The following is a 23,594-nucleotide window of genomic DNA, read 5'->3' on the forward strand; positions in this document are numbered from 1 at the left end:
CATTTCAGCTCTGGTAAGTTGTGTGCTGCACGCACAGAGTGGCAGGTATGCTCTTCACGCACTGCAGCTGCTGGAGGTTACAGTACTGGAGTGGAGTAGTGTACTGAGTTAGGATGATAATTGCCCAGACGGATGGCTACTGCACTGAAAGAGCTTCCAATGGCACAGAGGTAGTCACTTAACACTGAACGTTTCTTCCAAACTACAGATCAGCGGCACAGATCGAATTCTTTAACTCGGGTTGACGGTCAGCCACGAGGGGCAATAGGAGCATGGCCAGAGAAAAAAAACAGGTGAGTCACTGAACTGTTTCTATTGGGTGCTCATTAGACTAAGCAGCAGTTCTCCAGATGTGTTCCAGGGACCCTTAAAGATTCAGCACGCTGCTTCTGGGAGCTGGCAGCTAGTGATACCACAGCCATGCCAGCATGTGCTGGCACCGTGACTGTATGATGTATGGTGTCCAGCAATAGGGGGAGCTGTGAGGTCTCGCAGCAGAGGTCTGTGATAGCAACAGTGCCTCCTGTGCTACAGATGCCTTTGTTCTTCATGTTTCCTGTGGTGATTTTTATTCAGGGCTTAAAAAATATCTGAGCTGTCATTTATAGTGTGCTAAATGTAGATAATCAAGGCTCATCGGGGCCTTGGTTACTTTAAAGGGTGTGTAAAGAGTGCTGGGGCAAAGTGTTTTTGAGTCATTCACTAAAAGTTGCCTCTGCTGCTCTTTTGTCCTAAAGCGTTTATATAAGGCTTCTTCCTGTAAGACTGGTACTCTCTCCATATCTTGAGCTCTTCTTCAGGCTGCTGAACAGTGAGTTGGTTTCTCCTTTTATTTCAGGCCTGTGTCACAGCCAACATCATTTGCTCTCCATCATGCTGCAAGTTGTGATGTGGATCCCAGTTCTGGTGACAGTGTCAGCTTAGCTCGCTCTATCAGCAAAGATAGCTTGGCATCTAACATTATCCACCTGACCCCCCAGAACCAACCCCATCATTCCGCTGGAAAGGCCAATGGGAAAAGCCTCTTGAGCAATGTCAACATTGAAGATGAGGATGAGGAGCTTGTAGCCATCATCAGGACAGATGTGTCTCCTCCCTCCCCAGACATGCCCAGGACCTCACCTCAGGCCCCAGGCCTGCTAGCAAGTATCAGGTCTCCCCAGAGACAGGCAGACACTTTGGAGAGTAAGCCTGACAGTTTTTACTTAGAACCCCTGATGCCAGCAGTACTCCGGCCAGCCAAAGAGAAGCAGATTACCACTAAGGAAGATGAGCGTGGAGAAGGGAGGCCAAGGACCATCATGGCCAAGAGGCCTAGTGAGGGCTCCCAGCCTATGGTACGAAAGAAAGTAAGTGGTAGCCATGGCAGTCGTGACCTGAACAGAACTTTCACCCCAATTCCTTGTTCAGAATTTGCTGCGAGCATTGATCTTGCAGAGGTAGGACCACAGTCAGCAGAAGCTACAGGGGAAGGACAGCCTCTGGCCCTGGGTAGATTTGATGCATTACCTCAGGGGCAGGCTGCTGATGGTTTCTTTCTCCATGTAGGCAGGGCTGAGGAAGATGAGGGGAGGTGGTACGTTGGTTCACAGAGTCCTAGCTCCCATGACTCAGAGCCCTGGACCATCTTGAGGCAAGACTCGGACTCTGATGTGGTAGACGTAGAGGATACAGAGCAGGATTTTATTGGTGAGGACCACCCTGTGGTTATCCCCAGATATGCTGGTGAGGAAGAGTCAGCTAAACTACAGGAGGATATGAAAGTGAAGGAACATGAAGACAAGGATGATGCCAGCGGCCGCTCAAGCCCGTGTCTGAGCACCACTTCTCAGCTCAGCAGCATGTCCATGGCCAGTGGAAGTGTAAAGATGACCAGCTTTGCTGAAAGGAAGCTCCAGCGGCTCAACAGCTGTGAGACCAAGTCCAGCACCAGCAGCTCCCAGAAGACCACCCCTGATGCATCTGAAAGCTGCCCAGCCCCTCTGACAACGTGGCGCCAGAAGAGGGAGCAGAGTCCAGGCAGGCACAGTAAGGACCCTGCCAGCCTGCTGGCTTCTGAGCTGGTGCAGCTGCACATGCAGCTGGAGGAAAAGCGCAGAGTTATTGAAGCCCAGAAGAAAAAGATGGAGGCGCTGTCTGCACGGCAGCGTCTGAAGCTGGGCAAAGCGGCCTTTCTGCATGTGGTAAAGAAAGGGAAGGCTGATGGTGCCCCACAGCCACTGAGACCCGAGCACTTCACGAAGGAATTCCCACAGCACAATGGGGAGGACTTGGATGATGGCACTTGTAAAACCGAAGGGTTCCTTGTCAAAGAAGAGCAGAGAGATCTCAGTGACGCTCAGGATGTGGCATTTGTCCAGCTACATAAGCCCAGGGACCCAGCTGCTCTGCATGATGGAGAGAAGCACAGAATGATTTCTACTGCGCTCCTCGAGGACAGTGTTGGTGAGGTAGATGTGAGCGAGTGTGACCTGTCCATTGAGAAGCTCAATGAGACCATCAGTACCCTGCAGCAGGCTATACTGAAGATCTCCCAGCAGCAAGAGCAGCTCCTCATGAAGTCCCCCTCAGTGCCAACACCGGGCACTAAAAATAACTGCCAGGACCAAAAAATAAAGGCCCCAGTCCACTTTGTTGAGCCACTCTCTCCAACTGGGGTGCCTGGCCACCGCAAACCCCCACGGCTTGGCCAGGGCCGGAATTCCCGCTCAGGAAGGCCGGCTGAACTGAAGGTTCCAAAAGACAGGCAGCAGGGTTGTTCTCGGAGCAAAACCCCAACACCCAGTGTGGAGACACTCCCACAGTCAAGGTCTTTACCTCCAAGCACCCATCCACGGTCACCGTCGGACCCAGGCGGGGAACTCCCTGAGAAGTGTCTCTTTGACAGTTATAGGCTCCATGATGAGAGTAACCATCGGACATTTGCTCTGTCCTCTTGCAAAGATGCAAACATTGTATCAGAACAGGTGAACTTTAAAGAGGGTCTAGATACAAGTGTGAAAGAGGCAGGGCTGAGCTCCTCTGCCAGCACAGGCAAAGAACACACTCCGATGGAAGAGCCGCTGAGGAGCAAGGCCAGCCTCATTGAGGTAGACCTCTCTGACCTGAAGGCCCCTGATGAGGATGGAGAGGTGGTTGGCCATGAGAGCTCGGTGGAGCTTGGTGGAGATAGTGACCAGAAGCCTGGGGTTGGTTTCTTCTTCAAGGTAAGTTGGACTTGTGTTGAAGCGTAGTCATATTGCCTTAGTTGTAAGGCTATCTCACGAACTTCTGTTCTAAGCAGGTTCTGTAACAAGCTGGAGGAGAAGAAACATGTTTGACTTTGTGGGCTACAGAAGCCTCCATTTTGAGGATGTACCCAACCAGATGTAGTCTCAGGCAGTGCATCCTAGAGCCTGATACTTTTAATGAGCCATGAATACTTTATTTTTGGATGGCTTTTTGGTCACTGAAAAATGTAAAAAGTGCTCAGAACTTGAGTGTTGTACAAAGACATCCAAGCCAGATATGGCCTGGCCTGTATGCTTCAATTTGCCAACCCCCGGTATGGAAACCTGGCAGCAGAGAAGCTTTGAAATGCCTTTGTTTCTCTGCCCTGCAGAGATGATAAGAAGTATGGCCTCTAGGGTTTCTCTTGATCATATCTGTTTTCTCCTGACCACATGCTATAGTCTCAGCCTTATAAGATGCACGTTTTATTGACATTTGTAGAGTGTGTGTGTGGGTGTGTGTAAAAAGCCTGAGATTGACAATGGGTGCCTTACTTTATTGCTCTCCACCTTATGTATTAGACAAGAGTGGATGGGGTTCAGGGTGATGTGGCCATAGACCACCTTCTATAGTCTATAGGAGGCAAGGTGTCCTGTAGAACCCGGAGTTTATCATTTCAATTAGCCTGGCAAGCAAGTTTGTTCCACGGTCTCCCTGTCTCTACTTTTCATATACTGGGATTACACAAAGCTGTCTTTCCTATCTAGTTTTTTGCGAGTTCTGGGGATTTGAACTCGGGTCCTTATGCTTACCAGGCAGAGGTTTCTCTGCTGAGCCACCTCCTCATTCCCAGTCATACTTTGTATGGTATGATTGTAGTCACATGGTGTTAGCTGAGATGTGGAAAAATGTGTGGCTTTGTAGGGAAACTGAATTTGGTGCAGGTCATCTAATAGGTGGTTTGGTGGCATGGACTTTTTTTTTCCCCATTTGTGTCACCGTGTATGTACATACAATAAGCTTATTAATTAAAAAGCATCAGAACTGGGCATGGTGGTGCATACCTTTGGCAAGCAGAGGCAGACATACCTCTGAACCTGAGGCCAGGTTGGTCTGCAAAGAGAGTTCTAGGATATCCAGGACTAGCTACAATGAAGTCAGATTTTCTAAGTGTATGTTAAAGTCCATACTTGATCAGGGTAAGCCTAGGTTGGATAGTAAGGAGTTCCTTTGTACTTCCACTGACTACAAAGTAATGTGGGCTTTGTAGGATGAACAGAAAGCAGAAGATGAGCTTGCTAAGAAGCGGGCAGCCTTCCTTTTGAAACAGCAGCGCAAGGCTGAAGAGGCTCGTGCACGCAAGCAGCAGCTGGAGGCAGAAGTGGAGCTCAAGCGAGATGAAGCCCGGTAACCTCTTCCTCAGCAGCCTTCGTTTGTCTGTGTCCAGTTGGGCAGCCTAGATGTAGATGGTAGACAGGACCAGGCTGGTACATCACAGGGGCTAGCATCTCACAGCTCTTGACTCCCTCCTCATTCTTGCTGTTGGACGTTGGCATTCACTAGCCACAACAGTACACATCCGTGTGGCTCTCATGATCCTTTACTTTCACATCAGCCCTATGCATTCACTCCCTTTGCGCTCACTCCCCATTGTAATGATGAGGCTGCCAGCATGCAGCACAGGGAATATGATGTCTGTGTCCAGAGAGTTTACCAGGTGATTCAGTCCTAACCTGCCCCTTAAACTTCCATAGTTCCCAGGAATCTACAGAAAGAACCACAGAGAGGGATCTTAGAGAGTGGGTCTGGTACATTTGTCCTTTGGAAGAGAACCTCTGACCCAGTCTCGTGAATCCATTTTGTTCTTAGGCGTAAGGCTGAAGAGGATCGACTACGGAAGGAGGAGGAGAAGGCAAGGCGAGAGCTCATTAAACAGGAATACTTACGGAGGAAGCAGCAGCAGGCCTTGGAGGAACAAGGACTTGGCAAACCTAAATCAAAGCCTAAAAAGCCTCGGCCAAAGTCAGTTCACCGGGAAGAGTCTTACAGCGACTCTGGCACCAAGTGCTCTTCTACCCGTAAGCGCCCAGCCCCAGCCCCAGCCCCAGCCCCAGCCCCAGCCCCAGCCCCAGCCCCAGCCCCAGCCCCAGCCCCAGCCCCAGCCCCAGCCCCAGCCCCAGCCCCAGCCCCAGCCCCAGCCCCAGCCCCAGCCCCAGCCCCAGCCCCAGCCCCAGCCCCAGCCCCAGCCCCAGCCCCAGCCCCAGCCCCAGCCCCAGCCCCAGCCCCAGCCCCAGCCCCAGCCCCAGCCCCAGCCCCAGCCCCAGCCCCAGCCCCAGCCCCAGCCCCAGCCCCAGCCCCAGCCCCAGCCCCAGCCCCAGCCCCAGCCCCAGCCCCAGCCCCAGCCCCAGCCCCAGCCCCAGCCCCAGCCCCAGCCCCAGCCCCAGCCCCAGCCCCAGCCCCAGCCCCAGCCCCAGCCCCAGCCCCAGCCCCAGCCCCAGCCCCAGCCCCAGCCCCAGCCCCAGCCCCAGCCCCAGCCCCAGCCCCAGCCCCAGCCCCAGCCCCAGCCCCAGCCCCAGCCCCAGCCCCAGCCCCAGCCCCAGCCCCAGCCCCAGCCCCAGCCCCAGCCCCAGCCCCAGCCCCAGCCCCAGCCCCAGCCCCAGCCCCAGCCCCAGCCCCAGCCCCAGCCCCAGCCCCAGCCCCAGCCCCAGCCCCAGCCCCAGCCCCAGCCCCAGCCCCAGCCCCAGCCCCAGCCCCAGCCCCAGCCCCAGCCCCAGCCCCAGCCCCAGCCCCAGCCCCAGCCATGCTTGCTGCTCAGTGCTAAGTGCTTTATCTCAGCTCCTGTGAGAGGATTCAGGGGAGGGGCCATCCCTTAAACAGGCTTAAGGGACTGAGACCAAATGTGATGTTCCAAGATGGCAAGGGACATCCAGGGTTTGGGCAGAGAATTGTTGGGGGTTGTACAGGGAAGCTCCATCACAGTGTGTTAGGATGGCAGGGATGGGCCTGGTAAACTTCTTCACAGTTTGCCAATTTTTTGTTCCTACAGCAGATAACTTGAGCCAAACTCACTCTGGCTCCAGCCTGTCCTTGGCATCTGCAGCAACAACAGAACCTGAGAGTGTTTATTCGGGGGGCACACCTTCTCACCGGTAAGGAGGCTAAGATGCCATGAGGTATCTTAGTGCACTTGTACAGAGCATCAATCGAGAGATATTTTATAACTAGATCCACAATGTTTAGGAGAAAACCCAGCCTACCTCTACCAGAGCTAAGTGGCTTTTATGACATCGTCCCTCATTCTTTCCACATGACCTCCCTGTCAAAAGTGTGCACTTCTTGTTGCATAGGAGCAAGTGGGTGACACTTAGCCCCATTACCTGCATACTTCAGTGTGTATCTCAGTACATTGCTTGTCAAACCGTCATCTGGCACAGCCTTAGGTGTGAATGTCTTTCTTGGGCTATGGGGTCTGGCAGGGACCAATGCTTTTGGGCTATCAGATCATTTAAAGTGGTATTTTTCATTTTCTACCAGCTATTAAAACCCCCTCTTTGTGTTACAAAGTAATCTTACAGGTGCTGTGGGTACCTGTTGTGGCATCAATGAATTCTTACTGTAGCTTTAGCTGGGAGCTCCTACATGGTGTTGACTTCTTGTAGCTGGGGCTTCATTTGAGTGGCATCTTGTGAATGCTGTCTGTGGAGAGGAGCTTTCATTCCTCCTTGATGTCTAGTGGGGTTTTGTCTCCTGGACTCTGGAAGACTCCTAGGCAGCCTTGAATGGTGCTTCTTTTAGTTTTGTTTTGGGAGTTGGTTGTCTGGCTAGATTGTACTCCATCCCTGACAGCTCACCGAGAGAGTGACCTTCTACACAGCTCTCACAGGCTTTGCCCTTGGTATTTACTGTTCATGATCCAGCACCCCTGCATGCACAGCCCCAACCTGCCAGGAGTCAGAGGGTAGCCCCATTTCAGCCCCTCCTCCCTAGGTCTCATCCCTTGCTTGGTGGCTGTTAGTCTCCTGTACTTGGTCCTCTATACCTGAGCCAGCATCAGTCACTCCCTGCACTCATGGTGACACCCTCTGGCAGTGGTTGACAAAGGCTCACCAAATCTTCTACCTTCACATAAAGGCCCTGCCTGTTGCAGCTGTGGGCGTGCATTGTATGGTTGTCATGGAGAAGTAGGAGAACTGCAGCTTGAGCACCTTGTCTTTTTCTGCCTGCAGAGTTGAATCACTGGAAGCTTTACCTATCCTGAGCCGCAACCCCAGTCGGAGCACAGACCGAGACTGGGAGACTGCATCAGCAGCTTCCTCTTTGGCCTCTGTGGCTGAGTACACAGGTAACAGCCACACAACATCTTTAGGGTATATTGCCCACAGAGGCACTTGGGTATAGATAGCACTCTTTAAAATACATCTTTATTTTGGCCTAAAATGTTTTGTTTTGTTTTTTAAAATTCAATATATACTCAGTGTCAGAGCTATCTCTAACTGCTGGCTGTCCACAGCAGGGACACAGCAGAGACCCTGATTTTACCTCTATTTGTCCCGTGGGCAATAATAACTCCTTACTCTTTTGAGAGCAGAGATAAAGCAGGATCATACATCCTGGTCACTTTCCGGTTTCTGGATTTGTAATTTGTATAGTAAAGAGACTCAGGTCAGAAAGTAGCAACAAGTACTTTAATTTTTTTTTTTAATTCTTCTGAGTAGATTAGAAGAGGTCTTTATGTTCTGTTTTCAGAAATGCATAATTGTATTTTGCTTCTGAGAAAAGTGTTGCTCTTTTGTGTGTATTTGTGGCTTGTGTTAATAATTTTGCAATTTTTGATCTGGTTTTCTTAGGTCCTAAACTCTTTAAGGAGCCCAGTAGCAAATCAAACAAACCAATTATTCACAATGCCATCTCCCACTGCTGTCTGGCTGGAAAAGTGAATGAGCCTCACAAGAATTCAATATTGGAGGCAAGTGTCAAATTTTATGGTGGTTATACATAGAATAAAAATACATTCTGTTAGCCTTTGCTGTTAGTGCCAGAGGTATGTTCTTCCTGTTATTTTAAGTTACCCTGTTACTGACTAGCCATGGAACCTTTTTCTCCCAATCACCACGTAGAGGGGTGTGTGTCCTGAAGCATGGACACAGAATTCTCTGTAGGGTTACGGGAGACCCCTATAGAAGAGCAGGGTTTTGTCAGAAAGGTGGGTGATTAATTCAGTTAGTGGTTTCATTTGGTTCAGAGCTAGACATCGAGATAAGAAGTATCTTCCTCAGCTGGGGAAGAAGGTACTTGTGTTGGTGGTAGGTATGGCCAGCACTTGGTCCAGTGGCCACATTCCTGAGGGGAGAGGAGACTGTTTCTGTGGCTATAGATGTGACTTGTTTCTGTTTTTATTTTCTGGTGCTGACAGTGGAACCCAGAGCCTCGTGCATACATAGTAGACAAGTACCCTGCCACCCAGCAACCCACTTTGTCCCCAGAGTAGAGTAGATATTTTTAAATGGCAGTGCACTTGAGACAGAAAAGAGGCAGGTGACTCTGCTGTCCTGCTGGTGAGTGCCCATGGCTGAAGGCAGAAGTTAGAAGGGTGGGCCTTGGAGGCACTTTGGGCACCTGAGTCACCAAGAACTGAAAAGTTGGGTCAGATGGAAAACTTCTCATCTTTCCTGTGTCAGTTGTCACTTCCTTGAGGCTGTTTGTGTCTGCTGGTTTGCTGCTTTGTGTCTGCTCATGCCTATAATCTCAGCATTTAAGAGACTGAGGCAGGAGGATTCCTATGAGATTGAAACTAGCTTGGACTATAGTATGAGACTCTCAAAAAGAGAGAGAGAGAGAGAGAGAGAGAGAGAGAGAGAGAGAGAGAGAGAGAGAGAGAGAACAAGAAAAGATGTTAGTAGCCTTTCAAGTTCAAGAGTCTGGAGGCAGTTAGAAAGTGAGGGTCAAAGTTAGGGTTTGACATGCTCTTCACAGTTGGGAACTGTGAGTATGTGTGCTGGGAGGGAGGCCACATCGAGTGTGTGTATTGGTGAGCCCTGTGCAGTGGCCTAGGGAGGACTGCAGCCAGCATAATATGCTGCATCTTCAGCAGTAGGGTCTTACCGTCTAGTGAGAGTAGGCAGCCAAGGACAATGGCAGGACACTATGTTTGGGGGCCTCTGGAAGTACTCCATGCTTGACACTGAGGTCTGTTGTTTTAATAACACAGGGTTTCCTGGGAGGAACATTGCAGGGCATCCACTCCTTTAAAATTCCTCTTAAAATTTTTTATATTTTAATAAGGTTAGAAATTAGTGGGTTTCCATAAGACTTTGCTATACATCCTTTATATTATTATTGTTGTTGTTGTTGTTAAAGGCTGGAGAGATGAGTCAGTAGTTAAGAGCACTTTCTGCTCTTGCATAGATCCCAAGTTCAGTTCCCAGTACCTATGTGGTGCCTTACAGTCACCTGTAACTCTGATTGCAGGACATCCAATATTCTCTTTTGGCTTCCTTGGGTACCAGACACACATGTACGCACACATACATGCAAGCAAAGCATTTACTAGTTACACAAATTTTAAAAATGTTTTAAAAATTAAAACAAGCCGGGCGTGGTGGCGCACGCCTTTAATCCCAGCACTCGGGAGGCAGAGGCAGGCGGATTTCTGAGTTCGAGGCCAGCCTGGTCTACAAAGTGAGTTCCAGGACAGCCAGAGCTACACAGAGAAACCCTGTCTCGAAAAAACAAAAACAAAACAAAACAAAAAAATTAAAACAACACTTGGCTTTAGTTGTGTAGCCTTATCTCTGGCTCTTCTCTTATACTCTGATAGGCTACATGTTATCTTGGTGCCATACCGTGCTAAGTATATGGCTTTGGAGTGTGTTTGAAGTCAGGTATAGGATACTTTCTCTTCTTTTTTTGTTCAGGACTGCTTTTGCTATCTAGGGTCTTTGGTACTTCATGTAAGTTTTAAGATTTTTTTTTCTATTTCTGTGAAGATTGTCACTGGGATTTTGATGGGGATTGCATTGAATCTTGAGTCTGTGGCTTGCTTTTGGTAGGATGGCCACTTTCACAGTATGAATCCTACCAGTCCATGAACGTGAGAGGCCTTCCATCTTCTAGTGGTTTCCTCAGTTTTTTTCTTCAGTGTCTTCATTATAGAGGTCTTCCACATTCAGGGTTAGTGGGGTATTTTGTGTGTGTGTGTATGTGTGTGTGTGTAGTGTTTCCTTTTGGGTGGTGGTGATGATGTTCAAAACAGGGTTTCTCTGTGTAGCCCTAGCTGTCCTGGAACTTATTCTGTAAATGAGACTGGTCTCAAACTCATACTGCCTGCCTCTGTCTCCCCAGTGTTGGCTATTTTTTTGCTTTTTTACAGAGACTATCGTGAATGTTATTATTTCCCTTCCAGTTTGTTTGCCACTTGTCAATAGGAAGGACACTGATTTTGTATGTTAATTTTGTCTGCTGTCACTGTGATGAAAGGGTTTATTAGATCTAAGAGTTTTCTAGTGAAGTCTTTAGGGTTTGTGTATAGGACTCTATCATGTACATATGAGATCTTATTCATCTCCTATTTGTATCCCTTTTATTTGCTTGTCTTGCTACTCGAGCTAAGACTTCTAGTATTGGTATTAATAAGTGCAGAGTCAGTGGGCACTCTGTCTTGTTCCCGATTTTAGGGGAACTGCTTTTCTGAATTTTTGACCATATAAAATAATGTTGGCTGTAGTTTGGTTATATACAGCCTTTATCATGTTGAGTTATGTTCTTTCTACTCTGGGTTTCTTTGGGATTCTTTATTATCCTTTTTTTTTAAAGATTTATTTAAAGTATATGTATGTATACTACTTGTATGTGTGTCACATACATATATGTAAATTAAAACATGTATTAATTTTGTGTATTGAGCCCTTCCTTTGTTGCTAGAATAAAGCCAGCTTGATCATGGTGAATGATCTTTCTGATGTGTTTTGAATTTAGTTTGCAAGTGATTTGTTGAGAACTTTCTATCTATCTGATCATCAGGGAACATGTCTGGTTTTTTGTGGTGAGGTCTGTTATTAGTCTGCCTTCTGACTGGGGAGTTGAGACAATTAATACATTATTAAATTATTAAAGCATTATTATTGGAAGTTGTATGTAGATTTTTACTATTTTATTGACCTAGTAGTATTTGGACCACCTCTTTTCCTCTTGAATCAGTTGTTCATTTATTAACGTTTCAGTTGTGTGATGTGCTGTCCTTTGCACAGTGATGGTATCCAGCAGTTGGTAGTTGATCTAATAATTGACTCGGAGAGTAATAGAGTTTATCCCAGGTGCCCTGGGCTGCTGAGCTTCACACTGTACACTGCTGCATCCCCTAGAGGACTGGGGTAGGGGTGTCTTTCTTGTTGCTTCCAGTAGTAGCCTTTGTCCTGTGTATTCATATTTAATTATAACATAATGAAGGACTTCTTTTCTGGTCTGTTTTTGTTGTCCTAAATGCTTCCTGTTTGTGTATTTAAGTCTCTTTCCTTAGCTCTGGGAAACTTTCTGTTGTAATCCTTGGAAATGTCTTGTATGCCTTTGAATGAGATTCTTCTCTGCCTGTAACCCATAGGTTTTGTTATTTTGAGTTCTTCTGGGATTTCATTTAGCTCTCATTAGATGCCTTTGCTATAGGACTGATTAGTTTTAGTGGAGTTCTATTGTCTTGTTTTTTGTTTTGTTTTATTTCTTTTAAAATGTTTATTTTTATTTTATATGTTATGGATATTTTGCCTGTTTGTATGTCTGGGCACCATGTAACCAGAAGAAGGTGTTGGATCCTCTAGAACTGGAGTCACAGATGGTCGTGAGCTACCATGTGGGTGCCAGGAGTTGAACTCCCATCCTCTGGAAGAGCAGGAAGTGCTTTTAAGTGCTGAACCTTCTCTCCAGCCCCCCCCCCCCCGTGTGTGTGTGTGTATGTATGTGTGTGTGTGTGTCTGTGTGTGTGTGTGTCTGTGTGTGTGTCTGTGTGTGTGTGTGTATGTGTGTGTGTGTGTCTGTGTGTGTGTGTGTCTGTGTGTGTGTGTGTGTGTATGTGTGTGTGTGTGTATCTGTGTGTATGTGTGTGTGTATCTGTGTATGTGTGTCTGTGTGTATGTGTGTCTGTGTGTGTGTGTGTGTGTGTGTGTGTGTGTGTGTGTGTGTGTATGTGTGTATGTGCTTATTTTTTAATTCAACTGTATTCTTTCACATGGTAGTCAGCCATGTAAAACTAATTCCAAACTCTAAAGGGAAGGCAGAGTTAATGTGATGGTCAGCCAGCTCAGTACAAGGAGCCTTCCTGTCAGCCATTGATTTCGACACCCAGGAAGTTATGTACCAGCTTCCTTACAGAGCCACACTTCAGGAAATGGGTGATCTTTAATGTTGAGGGACCCTGATACACAACAGCTGCCATGCCTGCAGGTGGCGCTCTTTTTCCTGACCAGAGCTCATTCAGCCATGTTTAAACACCGTTCATATAGGTTAGGTCAGTATTGTATACAGACTTAGGGTTTTCTTTTTCTACTTAAATCTTTTACATTTGTAGGTTGATAGTGGCTGGAGAGAGATCTCAATGGTTAAGAGCACTGGCTGTACTTCTAGAAGCTGGGGTTTGACTCTTAGGCCCACATGGCAGGTCACCACCGTCTGTAACTCTAATACTAGGGGCACCACTGCCCTCTTCTGGCTTTCATGTGGTATACAGACAAACATGTAGGCAAAACATTCTGGGTCAGTGAGGTGGCTCAGCAAATACTGACAGCATGAGTTTGATCCTGGGAACACATGTGTAGCCGAAAGGAGAGAACCAGTTTAAAAAGTTGTCCTCTGACCTACACATGTGTCCCCTTTCCATCATACACATGTACATACTACAAAGGATAGACAACAATAAACCCATTACATTACACTGGCAAAAATCAAATGTTTTTGAAATTGTCTCTTCTGAAGCAAAGATAAGCCATTGTTTTATATTTTTATAACTTTTAAATTTTCGGCTTTATGGGCGAGAACTGGGACCTCCTCTTGGTCTGGCACACCCTGCTTTTTGGGTGGCCTCAGAGTCTCCTTTGCACTCACTGGAGATGGTAGGCTAAGATTATAACACTGCAGTCTGATGCCTGGAAAGTTCAGGAGCTCCCACCATACTCAGGAACTGCTGATACTGAGAGTTTATGTGGAGGAGTGCACAATGTAGGACTGTATTCTCTCACACTGCATAGCAAAGCCTGGTAGCAATGTCAATAGGTTGTTGGCTGCAGGTTCTTTCTTGGTAATAGCTTTATTAGAATGGGATGTGGTGGCGCATGCCATTGGTCCCAGCACTCAGGAAGCAGAGGCAGGGAGATCTCTGGGTTTAAGGCCTGCCTGGTCTACAGAGTGAGTTCTAAAACAGCCAGGGCTACACAGAGAACCCTGTCTTGGCAGGAGGAGGGGGTAAAATCTAGACTTTAGTTCACAAATGCTACCCTTTGAAAGCCATCACTCAGTAGGTTTCTCTGTATTTAGTTCAGTCACTGATCTGCATGAGGTCTGCCTCCTTGGATGTCCTTATTCTTGACTTTGCATATAGAAGGAAGACTCAGACATGTAAGTGACCGTGGTAGTCAGGACTCGGAGAGAGAGTGGTCACAGGATGTCATTTGGTACAGGGTGACGAGCCACAGACAGTTTTCACAGTTTCCTCGAGAACAGACTCCATGTCCACTGTGGAGAGCAGCTGACGACATCATTTCATATCTGCCCTTTTTATTTTAGCGTTCATTGTGAACTGGTGCTCACTTGGTTTTGGTTTACGTTTCTTCACAGCATGGAGCTGTGAAGCACCTTTTTATATGATTCCTCAGTTTGTCTCAGCAGCATTTTTCCTTGCTTGCTCAGAGTCTTTAGTAAAATCTCGTTGGCCAGCCATAGCTTTTTTAAGTGGGGAGGCTGTGCTGAACCTGTTTTGTCTGTTCTTAAAAGAGGATGTTTATTGGACCCTTATTGCCTTGGAATAATACCTGCCCATTGGGCAACAATGGGAATCTAGGGTATAAGAGTGGCATTCAGTGTTTTCCATCTCTTCCTACTCCCCAGGAGCTGGAGAAGTGTGATGCCAACCACTATATTATTCTGTTCCGAGATGCGGGCTGCCAGTTCAGGGCACTTTACTGCTACCAACCCGACACTGAAGAGATCTACAAACTCACTGGCACGGGGCCAAAAAGCATCACCAAGAAGATGATTGACAAACTATATAAATACAGCTCAGACCGAAAGCAGTTTAACCTGATCCCAGCCAAGACCATGTCGGTCAGCGTGGATGCACTCACGATCCATAACCACTTGTGGCAGCCCAAGCGGCCCACAGTGCCAAAGAAGACCCAGACTCGCAAGTGACCACGGCAATCAGGACTCTGAGAGGTTGTGCTGACGGGATCCCTATTTATTATTTTCATCTACTTGGTAGGAAGTTGATGAGCCATGGACAGTTTTCTACAGCAGTTCCTAGAGAACAGAGAAGATGCTCTCTCCCCTGCACACATGGATGCTGGGCATGACGTATGCAGGAGTGAGTCCTGTGCTTTCATGGGCATGGCTGGCTGCCGTGGCCCTGCTGACCACAGAGATAGATCCTCAGAATAAGGGACACCATGGAGTGAGATCCTGGCCTGTGGGCCCCTCACTTGAAGTTCTTCAGAATAAGTTAAATGTGATCTGCTCTCTGGCCTCCCTTCACCCCTGTGCACATTGCCTGATGCCCCATGTTGGCCAGCTGTAATCGTGCGTGATTATAGGGCCAAGGCTCATTCGGGTCAGGGTGTTTGAATGTCTTCATAAAAAGAGTTCGTATGGGAAATCTTTTTCATTTTAGAAATTGTATAATATTTATTGACTGTGTCTACTGCCAACCTTTATATCCAGTTCTAAGATTCTGAAAAAAAAAAAAGAAAAAAAAAACCTGTTCCTTGCTGCTCAGAAAAAGTTTACTGAAAATGTCAGTTCACTAAAAGCACTGAAATCGGCAAAGTTTGTCTTCTGCTAAAATGACGTTTACATATTTGGAGTGAGTATTTCTGCCACACAGTTGGGAGGGCTGTGGGTACTGCTAGCTGATGCTGGCCTCATTGGAAGCCGGCAGCTAAGCCGGCTTAGCCACCACTGGTTAGGTCTGGGGAATGTGCTGGTATGTTCACTGTAATAAAGGCAGATTTTGGTATAGTAGCGTACTTCTCCACCCTTGGCTGCCGGCTCCTTTGTGGTGGTGTGAAGGCCTGGCCTGGCTTAGTAGCTACCATGGTTCTTGCTTCTGGAGGAACAGCGTGCTCAGTGCAGTGTGCGCTCTCAGGTGAGGTTGGTAATTCTGCTTTTTGCCTCTTTTAAACCTTGCTGGTTATTCGCGGTTATTTCAGAATGGTGTAGCTGCTTTGGGTCTCTTCCCCGCTGGTCCCTGTGGCAGCTGCCTGCCTCAGAACAGGCGTTCCTGGGGAGCAGAGGTGCCCCAGTGATGGATCAGCTATGTGAAGACCCTGGAGCCACTTGTAGTTTTGCACATTTCTTTTTGAGAGTGTTACTTGAATCTGTCTTAACTGCAGGAGAGACTTGAAGATCATAGCGGGAACTCAGACATCTTAGTGTTAGCGCTAGCAGTGTCATGTAGACAGAGGAAAGGAGCATGGGACAGAACGCTGGAGGGGTGAGGTGAGGTCTTGTCTTCTCTTTCTTTGTGACTGTGTATCCAGTCAGGGGTGGCGCTATGCTGTATGAGCATTAAAGTCTGTGACCACCTGTCACCGGCTGCCCTGTGTGTCTTCATTTCTCACTGTGCACTTGATGTTACCATATTTATTTTAAGAGAGCACTAAAATATAATAAAGTAATGAGCTGGCTTTCTGTTAACCATGTGTGTGGTTGTCACAACTCCTTCTGCTGACAGTGTCCCACATCTCCTGGCTTCAGGGCAGCTGCGCATGACTTTTGTGTTACCTAGGAATTTATTTTTCATGAAGAGTTGGAAGACCTGGTGTAGGCCAGGAAGTTGCATTTCTGCTCGACTTTTGATATGGTGAGTTAGCATGTGGCCTGTCCTGAAGGCTGTCTCAGAACGCAGGGTCTGCATGTGACGTAGAGTGCCAGTGTCTCAAGCCCAGACCGGAGGCCATGTGGCTTGATGGCTCAGACGCACTCATGCCTTCTGTGTTCCATGGCACAGAAGTAGTTTTGATTTTTTTTTTATTAGGAAGTTTCCGGTACGGGGTTTTGCGGTGGTGATCTGGAGCCTCCAGGGTGTGGGGACACTGTCTTGACCAACTGCTGGGAAGGCTACTCAGCTTTTTGGGCAGAAAGTGTCAAGAAATTGAGTACATGATGACTCATGCGGCTCATTCCTTAGTAACGACAGACCCCCCCAAGGAGCCCAGGTCGGTTGGCATTAAAAATATTTCTCAGCCGGGCGGTGGTGGTACACGCCTTTAATCCCAGCACTTGGGAGGCAAAGACCGGCAGATATCTGAGTTAGAGTCCAGCCTGGTCCTACAAAGTGAGTTCCAGGACAGCCAGGACTACACAGAGAAACCCTGTCTCGAAAAACCAAAAGAAAAAAAAGAAAAAAAAAAAAATCTCAGAACTAGATGTGCAGGTCTACATGTGTGTGTCAATGTGGGATGTACCTGTATGTGCATATATGAGTATATGCACACAAACGTGTACATGTGGCCTGCGTACACATGTGTGTATGCATGCCAAAGATACTGTTTCTAGTGTGACCTTTTGACCTGGTATTCTAGGTGTGTTTCTGCAATACAATCTCCAATCAGACTTTTAAGGTCCAGACTACTCAGGCAATATTGAAAAGTGGCATAATACAAAATTTACTTCTAGATTGTTTGAAACTCTGGTTGTCATTTGGAAGAAGAAAGTGTTAAAAGTACATTTTTCTTGTTGAAAGTTAATCAACTTGAGTAAACCTTTATAGATTGGTGCTGGTTTACCTAGTAAAATGGCTTTGATCTTGGTGGCCTGAGCCTATTGGTGATTTCATTTTATCTGTGTCCAGTACCACATGTGTAAAGCCAGTACTAACTTCTGTTTTGTGACTATGGCCAAGTCACAAGCCCCAACTGGGAACGAGCCATGCCCAGCATCCTCTTGTTTCTCACTGATTCCTTGGCAATAAACTTGTACCTTGCTGACTCAGGGTCTTCCTGGTGTCTGAGGTGCACTCTGGAGGTGCTTTTGGTATCTGGTATCACTGGTGTTCTGAGCTTTGTGTTGCTGTGAGAAATGAAAACCATAATAAAAGCCACGACCAAATACAACTTGAGAAGAAAGGGTTTATCTGGATCACAGATTACAATCCACCACTGAGGAAAGCCATGGCAGGCACTGAAGCAGAGACAGTGGGGCATGGATGCAGCTCCCTGGCTTGCTTCCCCCCCCCCCCCCCCCCCCGCTTGCTCTGCTGCCATTTCACACAGGCTCGACCCTCCTAAACCACACAGACAATGTGATGGAGGCCGTTCCTCAGTGGGTCTCCCAGGTCTTTCTAGGTTTGTGTTGACAAAAGCTGTGTCAGCTCTCAAACCTGTGAGAGGTGTCCGGCATCTTCCGGTGTGACCATGCCACCATTGGGAGGCCTGTGCAAAGGTATGGCTGGGGATGTCAGAGCTGTGATGCAAACTTCCCTGACAATACAGGGCGTGGATGACAGGTTCCTCCCCTAGCCCCGCCATCCCTCCTATTTGCCAGGTTGTGGCCTGGGAAAGTACAGTCAGTGTCTTTACCATCCAGGGTCTACTTTCCCTAGTTCCCCAAGTGGTAAGGAGGACATAGCAACACCTGCATGGTAAGGAAGAACATGTAGTCCAGGCTGCACCCCGTGACTGGTTCAAGTCAGGGTGTAGTAGTTCTTTGTAGTTAGGGTGGATGGTACAGACCTTGCAGCAGTATGGTAGCATCTTTACTGGGAGAAGGGAGACCCTCGTCACACTTGTTCTGAAAGCTGGTGCCTGAGCAAAGATTCTGGTTGGTGTCCCTCTGCGCACCACAAGCTTTAGAGGGTAGGGTGCCTGTCCCCACTCCAACATCTGTGATATCTCAGGTTTGTCTCCTGGCTGGAAATGGCCCTGTCGTATTTTCTGGCATAAAGAGAAAGAAACTCTTTCATGCCATAGGCAGGAGAGTAGTCCCTTGTGTTTGGGAGGGAAGGGTGTTCTCTCATGTTTGATTATGTGGGCTGATGGAAGCCCTGGGTAGCCACTGCTACTAGTTGTAGACACAAAGCTGGGTGGCCTGAGAGAATGGCCCTGTATTTGCTGTTGTGTAGGGATTTAGGACCAGCCAAACTCCCAGGTCTAGAGCTGAAGACAAGGGCTTCTGTGTGTTTAAGTTGAACTGATACAGCTATTGTTTCGAAAGACAGCTTGGCTTTTGGTCTCTATGCTGGATCTGTAGTTCAAGGTAGATCTTCCTAAATGGGAGTGGGACAGCCAGGCAGTGCTAAGTGAATTCTCACCAGGCGTTTGCTGGGCTCACCTTTATCACGGCCTTATCCACTCACACCAGTCCATTTACCTACCATAGCTGCAGTTTTGAGCTTGTGACTGTTGTCGTGCTGCTATCTCATAGTGACATTTAAGCTGTTTTTGTGTTTGTTTCCTCAACTGTTTGTTTGGTTCACAAGCAGCCAGTTTACTGTTTCTTTTCCCAGGAGAGCAGACCCTGGCAGGAACAGTGCTCTGGGGAGATGTAGCCACTGCTGGTTAACAGTGGGCCCAGTCCCCACTCTGGGCCTTGTGGTTCTAGGCTTGGCATCAGATGAGGATGCCGTTTGCTAATGCCCAGATTGTTTAAAGTCCCGGTGATCTCTGTTGAGCTGTGTCCCTGTGCCTGTTAGTAATTGATGGACGGTCAATGAAAGTGGTTAAACGTCTGTCAGGTGAACGCAAGGAAACGGACAGTTACCTCGGAAGCTGGGTTCAAGCAGCTTCTGGGAGAGCAGAGGGCATGCCCTCAGCAGCAGCAGCGACTGGAGAGCAGAGGGCATGCCCTCAGCAGCAGCCGCGACTGGGCATGCTGGGGACAATGAAGTCACATTGTAAGTATGGTCATGGGCCCTGGACTCCCTCTGGGATAGCAGGCCTGCTCTGAGACCACCATGTCCCGTGTCTCTATAGAGAGAATCCCTTCCTGCAGAGCTTCCAGAGGTACTAGGGGCACATGTGTGTTGAAGACTGGAGGAGCCCTTCCAGGATAGTCTGCCCTCCACTTAAGCTCATGCACAGCTCTCTGTTCTGTCTCCCACTCCACAACTGCAGACTTATTCGTATGCTTGGCATATTTTCCCTAGAGCTACTGAAGTAGATAGAGCATCCACCTTTGGATATCTGGGAGCAAAGGAGAAGCCTCTTGATCCAGGTGGTCTTGGCACCATCTAAGCCCACCATTCCCATGGGCACCACCTTGCCACAAACACTGCAGGGAACCTTCTGCTGTGGAATGGTCTTCCTTGCCCTAGATTGCAACTACAGCCATTGAATAACCGGCCCAGTTTCCAGAAGGTAGTTGTGGGCCACTTGACGTAGCATTGGGAACCAAACTCAGCCATCTCGCCAGCCCTCTGTGTTTACTTTAAAACATGGCATTCACTGAGGGTATTAAATAGGCACAGACCAGAGCATGTAAGTACAAGTTGACTCTTTTGTCTCTGCCTTCCTCAGTGCTGCCAGGTGCTTGGCATTCTTGTTTGGAGTGTCCCTAGTGCCATGTGAGATGCCACGTGGGTAAGCCTGTGGCAGCATGTGCCAGCATTCAGTTGGCACTTATGTGGGTAGGCTTGGAGGTATGGGTTGCTGTCTTAGTTAGGGTTTTTACCGCTGTGAACAGACACCATGACCAAAACAACATTTAATTGGAGCTAGCTTACAGGTTCAGAGGTTCAGTCCATTATCATCAAGGTGGGAGCATGGCAGTATCCAGGCAGGCATGGCACAGGCAGAGCTGAGAGTTCTACGTCTTCATCCAAAGGCTGCTAGTGGAAGACTGACTTCCAGGCAACCGGGGTGAGAGTCTTAAGCCCACACCCACAGTCACACACCTACTCCAATGGTCACACCTATTCCAACAAGGCCACACCTCCAAATGGTGCCACTCCCTGGTCCAAACCATCACAGTTGCCTACTCCATGAGGCTCCCTGCCCCTGAGAGGGAAATGCAGGCAGCATGTAAACCAGGGGGCAGGCTTGAGGCCTGCTGTGCAAACTCATTCTGATGGTATAGTAGAGAGAGGGTACATCTCAGACCCAGGGAGGCTGCTGAGGAAGCAGAGACGGTGGAACCATTGCCCTCCGGCTTCCTAGTGAGAAAAGTGGAGGATGTCAGAGGAGGCCCCACAAGTCCTGCTCCTGCAGTGTGAGCCTGTGGGCCTACGTGGCCAGGTGCTGGCCAGGTGCGCAGTGCGCAGTGCGCTCATGGGGAGGGAGTCCTGGAGGGTCCGGACTTTGGATCAACATGGGTTGTCATTTGTTCAGTCATGTGTTCATCAGGGCTGAGTTTGTTTTGTTTTTGTTTTGTGCTGGCCTTGAGCTCAAAGGGACCCTGCTGCCTCTGTCTCCACCAACACCACCGCCCAGCTCTTGATGGGCGTTTCTGACCACATGAAATTGACCGTCTTTCTCTCTCTTCATTGGCTGGCTGTACTTTTTGCTTTGGACGCTGTCTATACAAGCTTTTGCCTATCTATTTTGTCATCTTTTGCAAATTGATTAGCTTTTTCCACTTTTCATACTTTGTTAAATCTTAAAATTTCGCCAGGCCGTGGTGGTGCACGCCTTTAATCCCAGCACTCGGGAGGCAGAGGCAGGCGGATTTCTGAGTTTGAGGCCAGCCTGGTCTACAGAGTAAGTTCCAGGACAGCCAGGGCTACACAGAGAAACCCTGTCTTGAAAAAAACCAAAAAACAAAAAAAAATTTTAAAAAAATCTTAAAATTTCTAGGGCTGCATTATCAAGTTTTTGTAACTAGTTTTGAAAAATTCTATGCTATAGGGTCATGAAGTCTTTTAAAGTATCCTCAAACCCTTCTTGGTTTTGGCTCATTGGTTCTCAGCCTGCCATACACCTGGGGTTGGATTTGGGCTTAGGAAAGTGTAGGCATCTTGTCTGTTTGCTTCTGGGTAGATCTCTAGTGACCAACACTGTCCCCTCCACTCTCCCTATCAGCAATGCTTGCTGCTCTGTGACTTTGTTCCTTTTCTCTGGGCCCGTGGTCTGTGGGTGGGTACGTGGGTGAGGATCCACCCAGAGAGTTAAATACAGGCAGGGGAGTTGAGACCACAGAGGTAACAAAACTCCTCAGAAGGCTGGAAGAAGACAGTGCCTGTGTCTTCTAGGTGAGCCCTGCCAGGTCCTGTTAGGCTGCACCTGCAGCTTGGCTCTCAGTGAGTGTACTGTGAATTTGTACCTATAATTTGTTTCCTATTAATAGCACTGATGCAGGCAGCATATAAACACAAATGATTTTTCAGCCATGAGCAGTCTTACTCAACTTTTATTCTTATTAATTTTAGAGGCACTTGAACTCTGTTAACATCCTATGAAAAGGAATGTTTGCTTGTCCTTCCTTTGTAGCTCTATTAAGGCTTTTGTGTCTTTCCTGCCTTCTGGCTGTGCCTGGGAGAGCGGCCGGGCATCCTCCTGGTGGCATTGTGGCGTTCCTGACTGTAGGTTTCCTGTCTTAGTGTACTAGAATTAGGTTGAGTTTTACAGGGTTCATTTTATCCCATTGAAAAGATGGTGATTCTGTTCTTACCATCACGCCTTCTGGGTGTTTAGAGAAACCTGTTTTCCTGGAATAAATGACCCAGCTCTGACCTACATATTGTCAGATTTAGTCTGCTGACAATTTGTAGTGTTTATGCCAGAAGTTGACTTGGCTTCTGGGAGCACTTGCATTCATGCCACACACACACCCCCCCACATGCCGCACCACATACACCCACATACGTCTTACAGCATGGTGTGCCCTGCACAGTCCTGGAGGCTAGAGGCCTGAGATAAGGGGTGACAGGGCTAACTCCTGTGGCCACCTTCCTCCTCTCATACAGTCTCCACCCTGTATCCTTATGTAGCTGTCCTTCTGTATCTGTGGCCTGACCACTTAGATCACCAGTGAGGCGGGGTTGGATCGCTCATGTTCTTGTCTCCATGGTCCTTGTCTTTCAAAACCTTCTAGCAAAGCCAATCATATTCTAAAATTCTGGGGCTTAGGGTCTCAACATAGGAATTTGCACACACTTGTCTATGGCAGATGTCAACTCAGCCAGACTTCTACTGGGAGACCTGACCTCACAGGAGTTTCCTCCCATTTCTGTATGGTAAAATACTAGAAACTGCCCAAAGAACACAGTGATATGTGTTCGATATGAAACACAATGCCATAACGCGAGTACTATGGGCACTAAAGCGGAGGATCATAAACTTGCAGCCAGCATGGGCTACATGGTGTGACTCTGAGGTGCACAGGGGAGGAGAGGTCCCCGTAGTCGTGGGCAGAGTAGGTGATGGATGAGATGTTGGTTCCTATGGGGGCAGGCACAGAGGTTGGTCCACACTGACTGCTGCCTGGGTTGCTGATGGGCCTGGTGTACTTTCGTTGGGGATCACGAAGCAGAGTGAACTGCTCCCGTTACCAGCTAGTCTGGTCTGATAAGATGGAGCGCTAGGATCAGGTATGTGAAGTGGACTTAGTGCCGAGGTCACAGGAATCAGAATGCTTCTCTAGGCTCAAGCAGCCTCGGAGGATGCTGTCCTCGGCTGATCTCTGGACACAAGGGAAGTAGGACTCACTGGACCTAAGTGCTGAGGGGCAGAGGCAGAGCCTGGCAGCCCCGATGCACCTCTGGCTGTCTCACCATGCTCTGCTCACCATGGTGAGAAATTTTGTGGGGTTTTTGGTTTTATGTATATGACTGTGTGCTGCCTCAGATCTCCTGGGACTTGGGTTATAGATGCTTGTGAGCTGCCAGTTTTGTGTGTGTGTGTGTGTGTGTGTGTGCGCGCTGGGAACCAAACATGGGTCCTCTGGAGAGCAGCAGTTCTTAAGTACAAGCCATCCTTAGGCAACCCTCCCCAACTCCACACCCCCTTTCTTTTTCTACTGGGCCTAATCTAGCCCTGGCTGGTCTTGGTATGCATACCAGCAGAGGCTGGCCTCTGCTTCTTGAATCCTGGGATCAAAGCTATGTGCCACCACACCCGGCTTGGTTTGTGTTCTCACTGTGCCATAGTGGGTGAGGTTTCATCTTCTTGCATGGCTTAGGAAAATTAAAGTTTTTCAGGTGAAATTTTAACAGATAATGGCAGTGCCTCCAAAGTAGGGACCCCTCTGCAGGTCAT

General features: G+C 48.2%; 1 protein-coding gene across 5 annotated transcripts in view; it reads left to right on the forward strand.

Annotated features, from left to right (window-relative positions):
• The window catches only part of Camsap1 (calmodulin regulated spectrin associated protein 1), a 56,936-nt gene extending 41,764 nt beyond the window's left edge, over window positions 1–15,172 (forward strand). For 3 of the 5 annotated variants that reach the window (XM_085835098.1, XM_029473024.2, XM_021183958.3), the window contains 8 exons: window positions 209–293; window positions 839–3,206; window positions 4,481–4,617; window positions 5,080–5,288; window positions 6,257–6,359; window positions 7,437–7,552; window positions 8,058–8,176; window positions 14,299–15,172. In XM_085835098.1, the coding sequence (XP_085691224.1) occupies window positions 209–293; window positions 839–3,206; window positions 4,481–4,617; window positions 5,080–5,288; window positions 6,257–6,359; window positions 7,437–7,552; window positions 8,058–8,176; window positions 14,299–14,601 (3,440 nt within the window). In that variant the 3' untranslated portion in view covers window positions 14,602–15,172. The remainder of the gene's footprint in view (window positions 1–208; window positions 294–838; window positions 3,207–4,480; window positions 4,618–5,079; window positions 5,289–6,256; window positions 6,360–7,436; window positions 7,553–8,057; window positions 8,177–14,298) is intronic. The other 2 variants (XM_029473025.2, XM_021183950.2) reach the window with 1 other exon arrangement.
• The last annotated feature ends 8,422 nt before the right edge of the window (window positions 15,173–23,594 follow it).

The sequence above is a fragment of the Mus caroli genome, unplaced genomic scaffold (assembly GCF_978045245.1).
Source record: "Mus caroli unplaced genomic scaffold, Mus_caroli_1 scaffold_2, whole genome shotgun sequence".
In the NCBI taxonomy this organism is placed as follows: domain Eukaryota; kingdom Metazoa; phylum Chordata; class Mammalia; order Rodentia; family Muridae; genus Mus; species Mus caroli.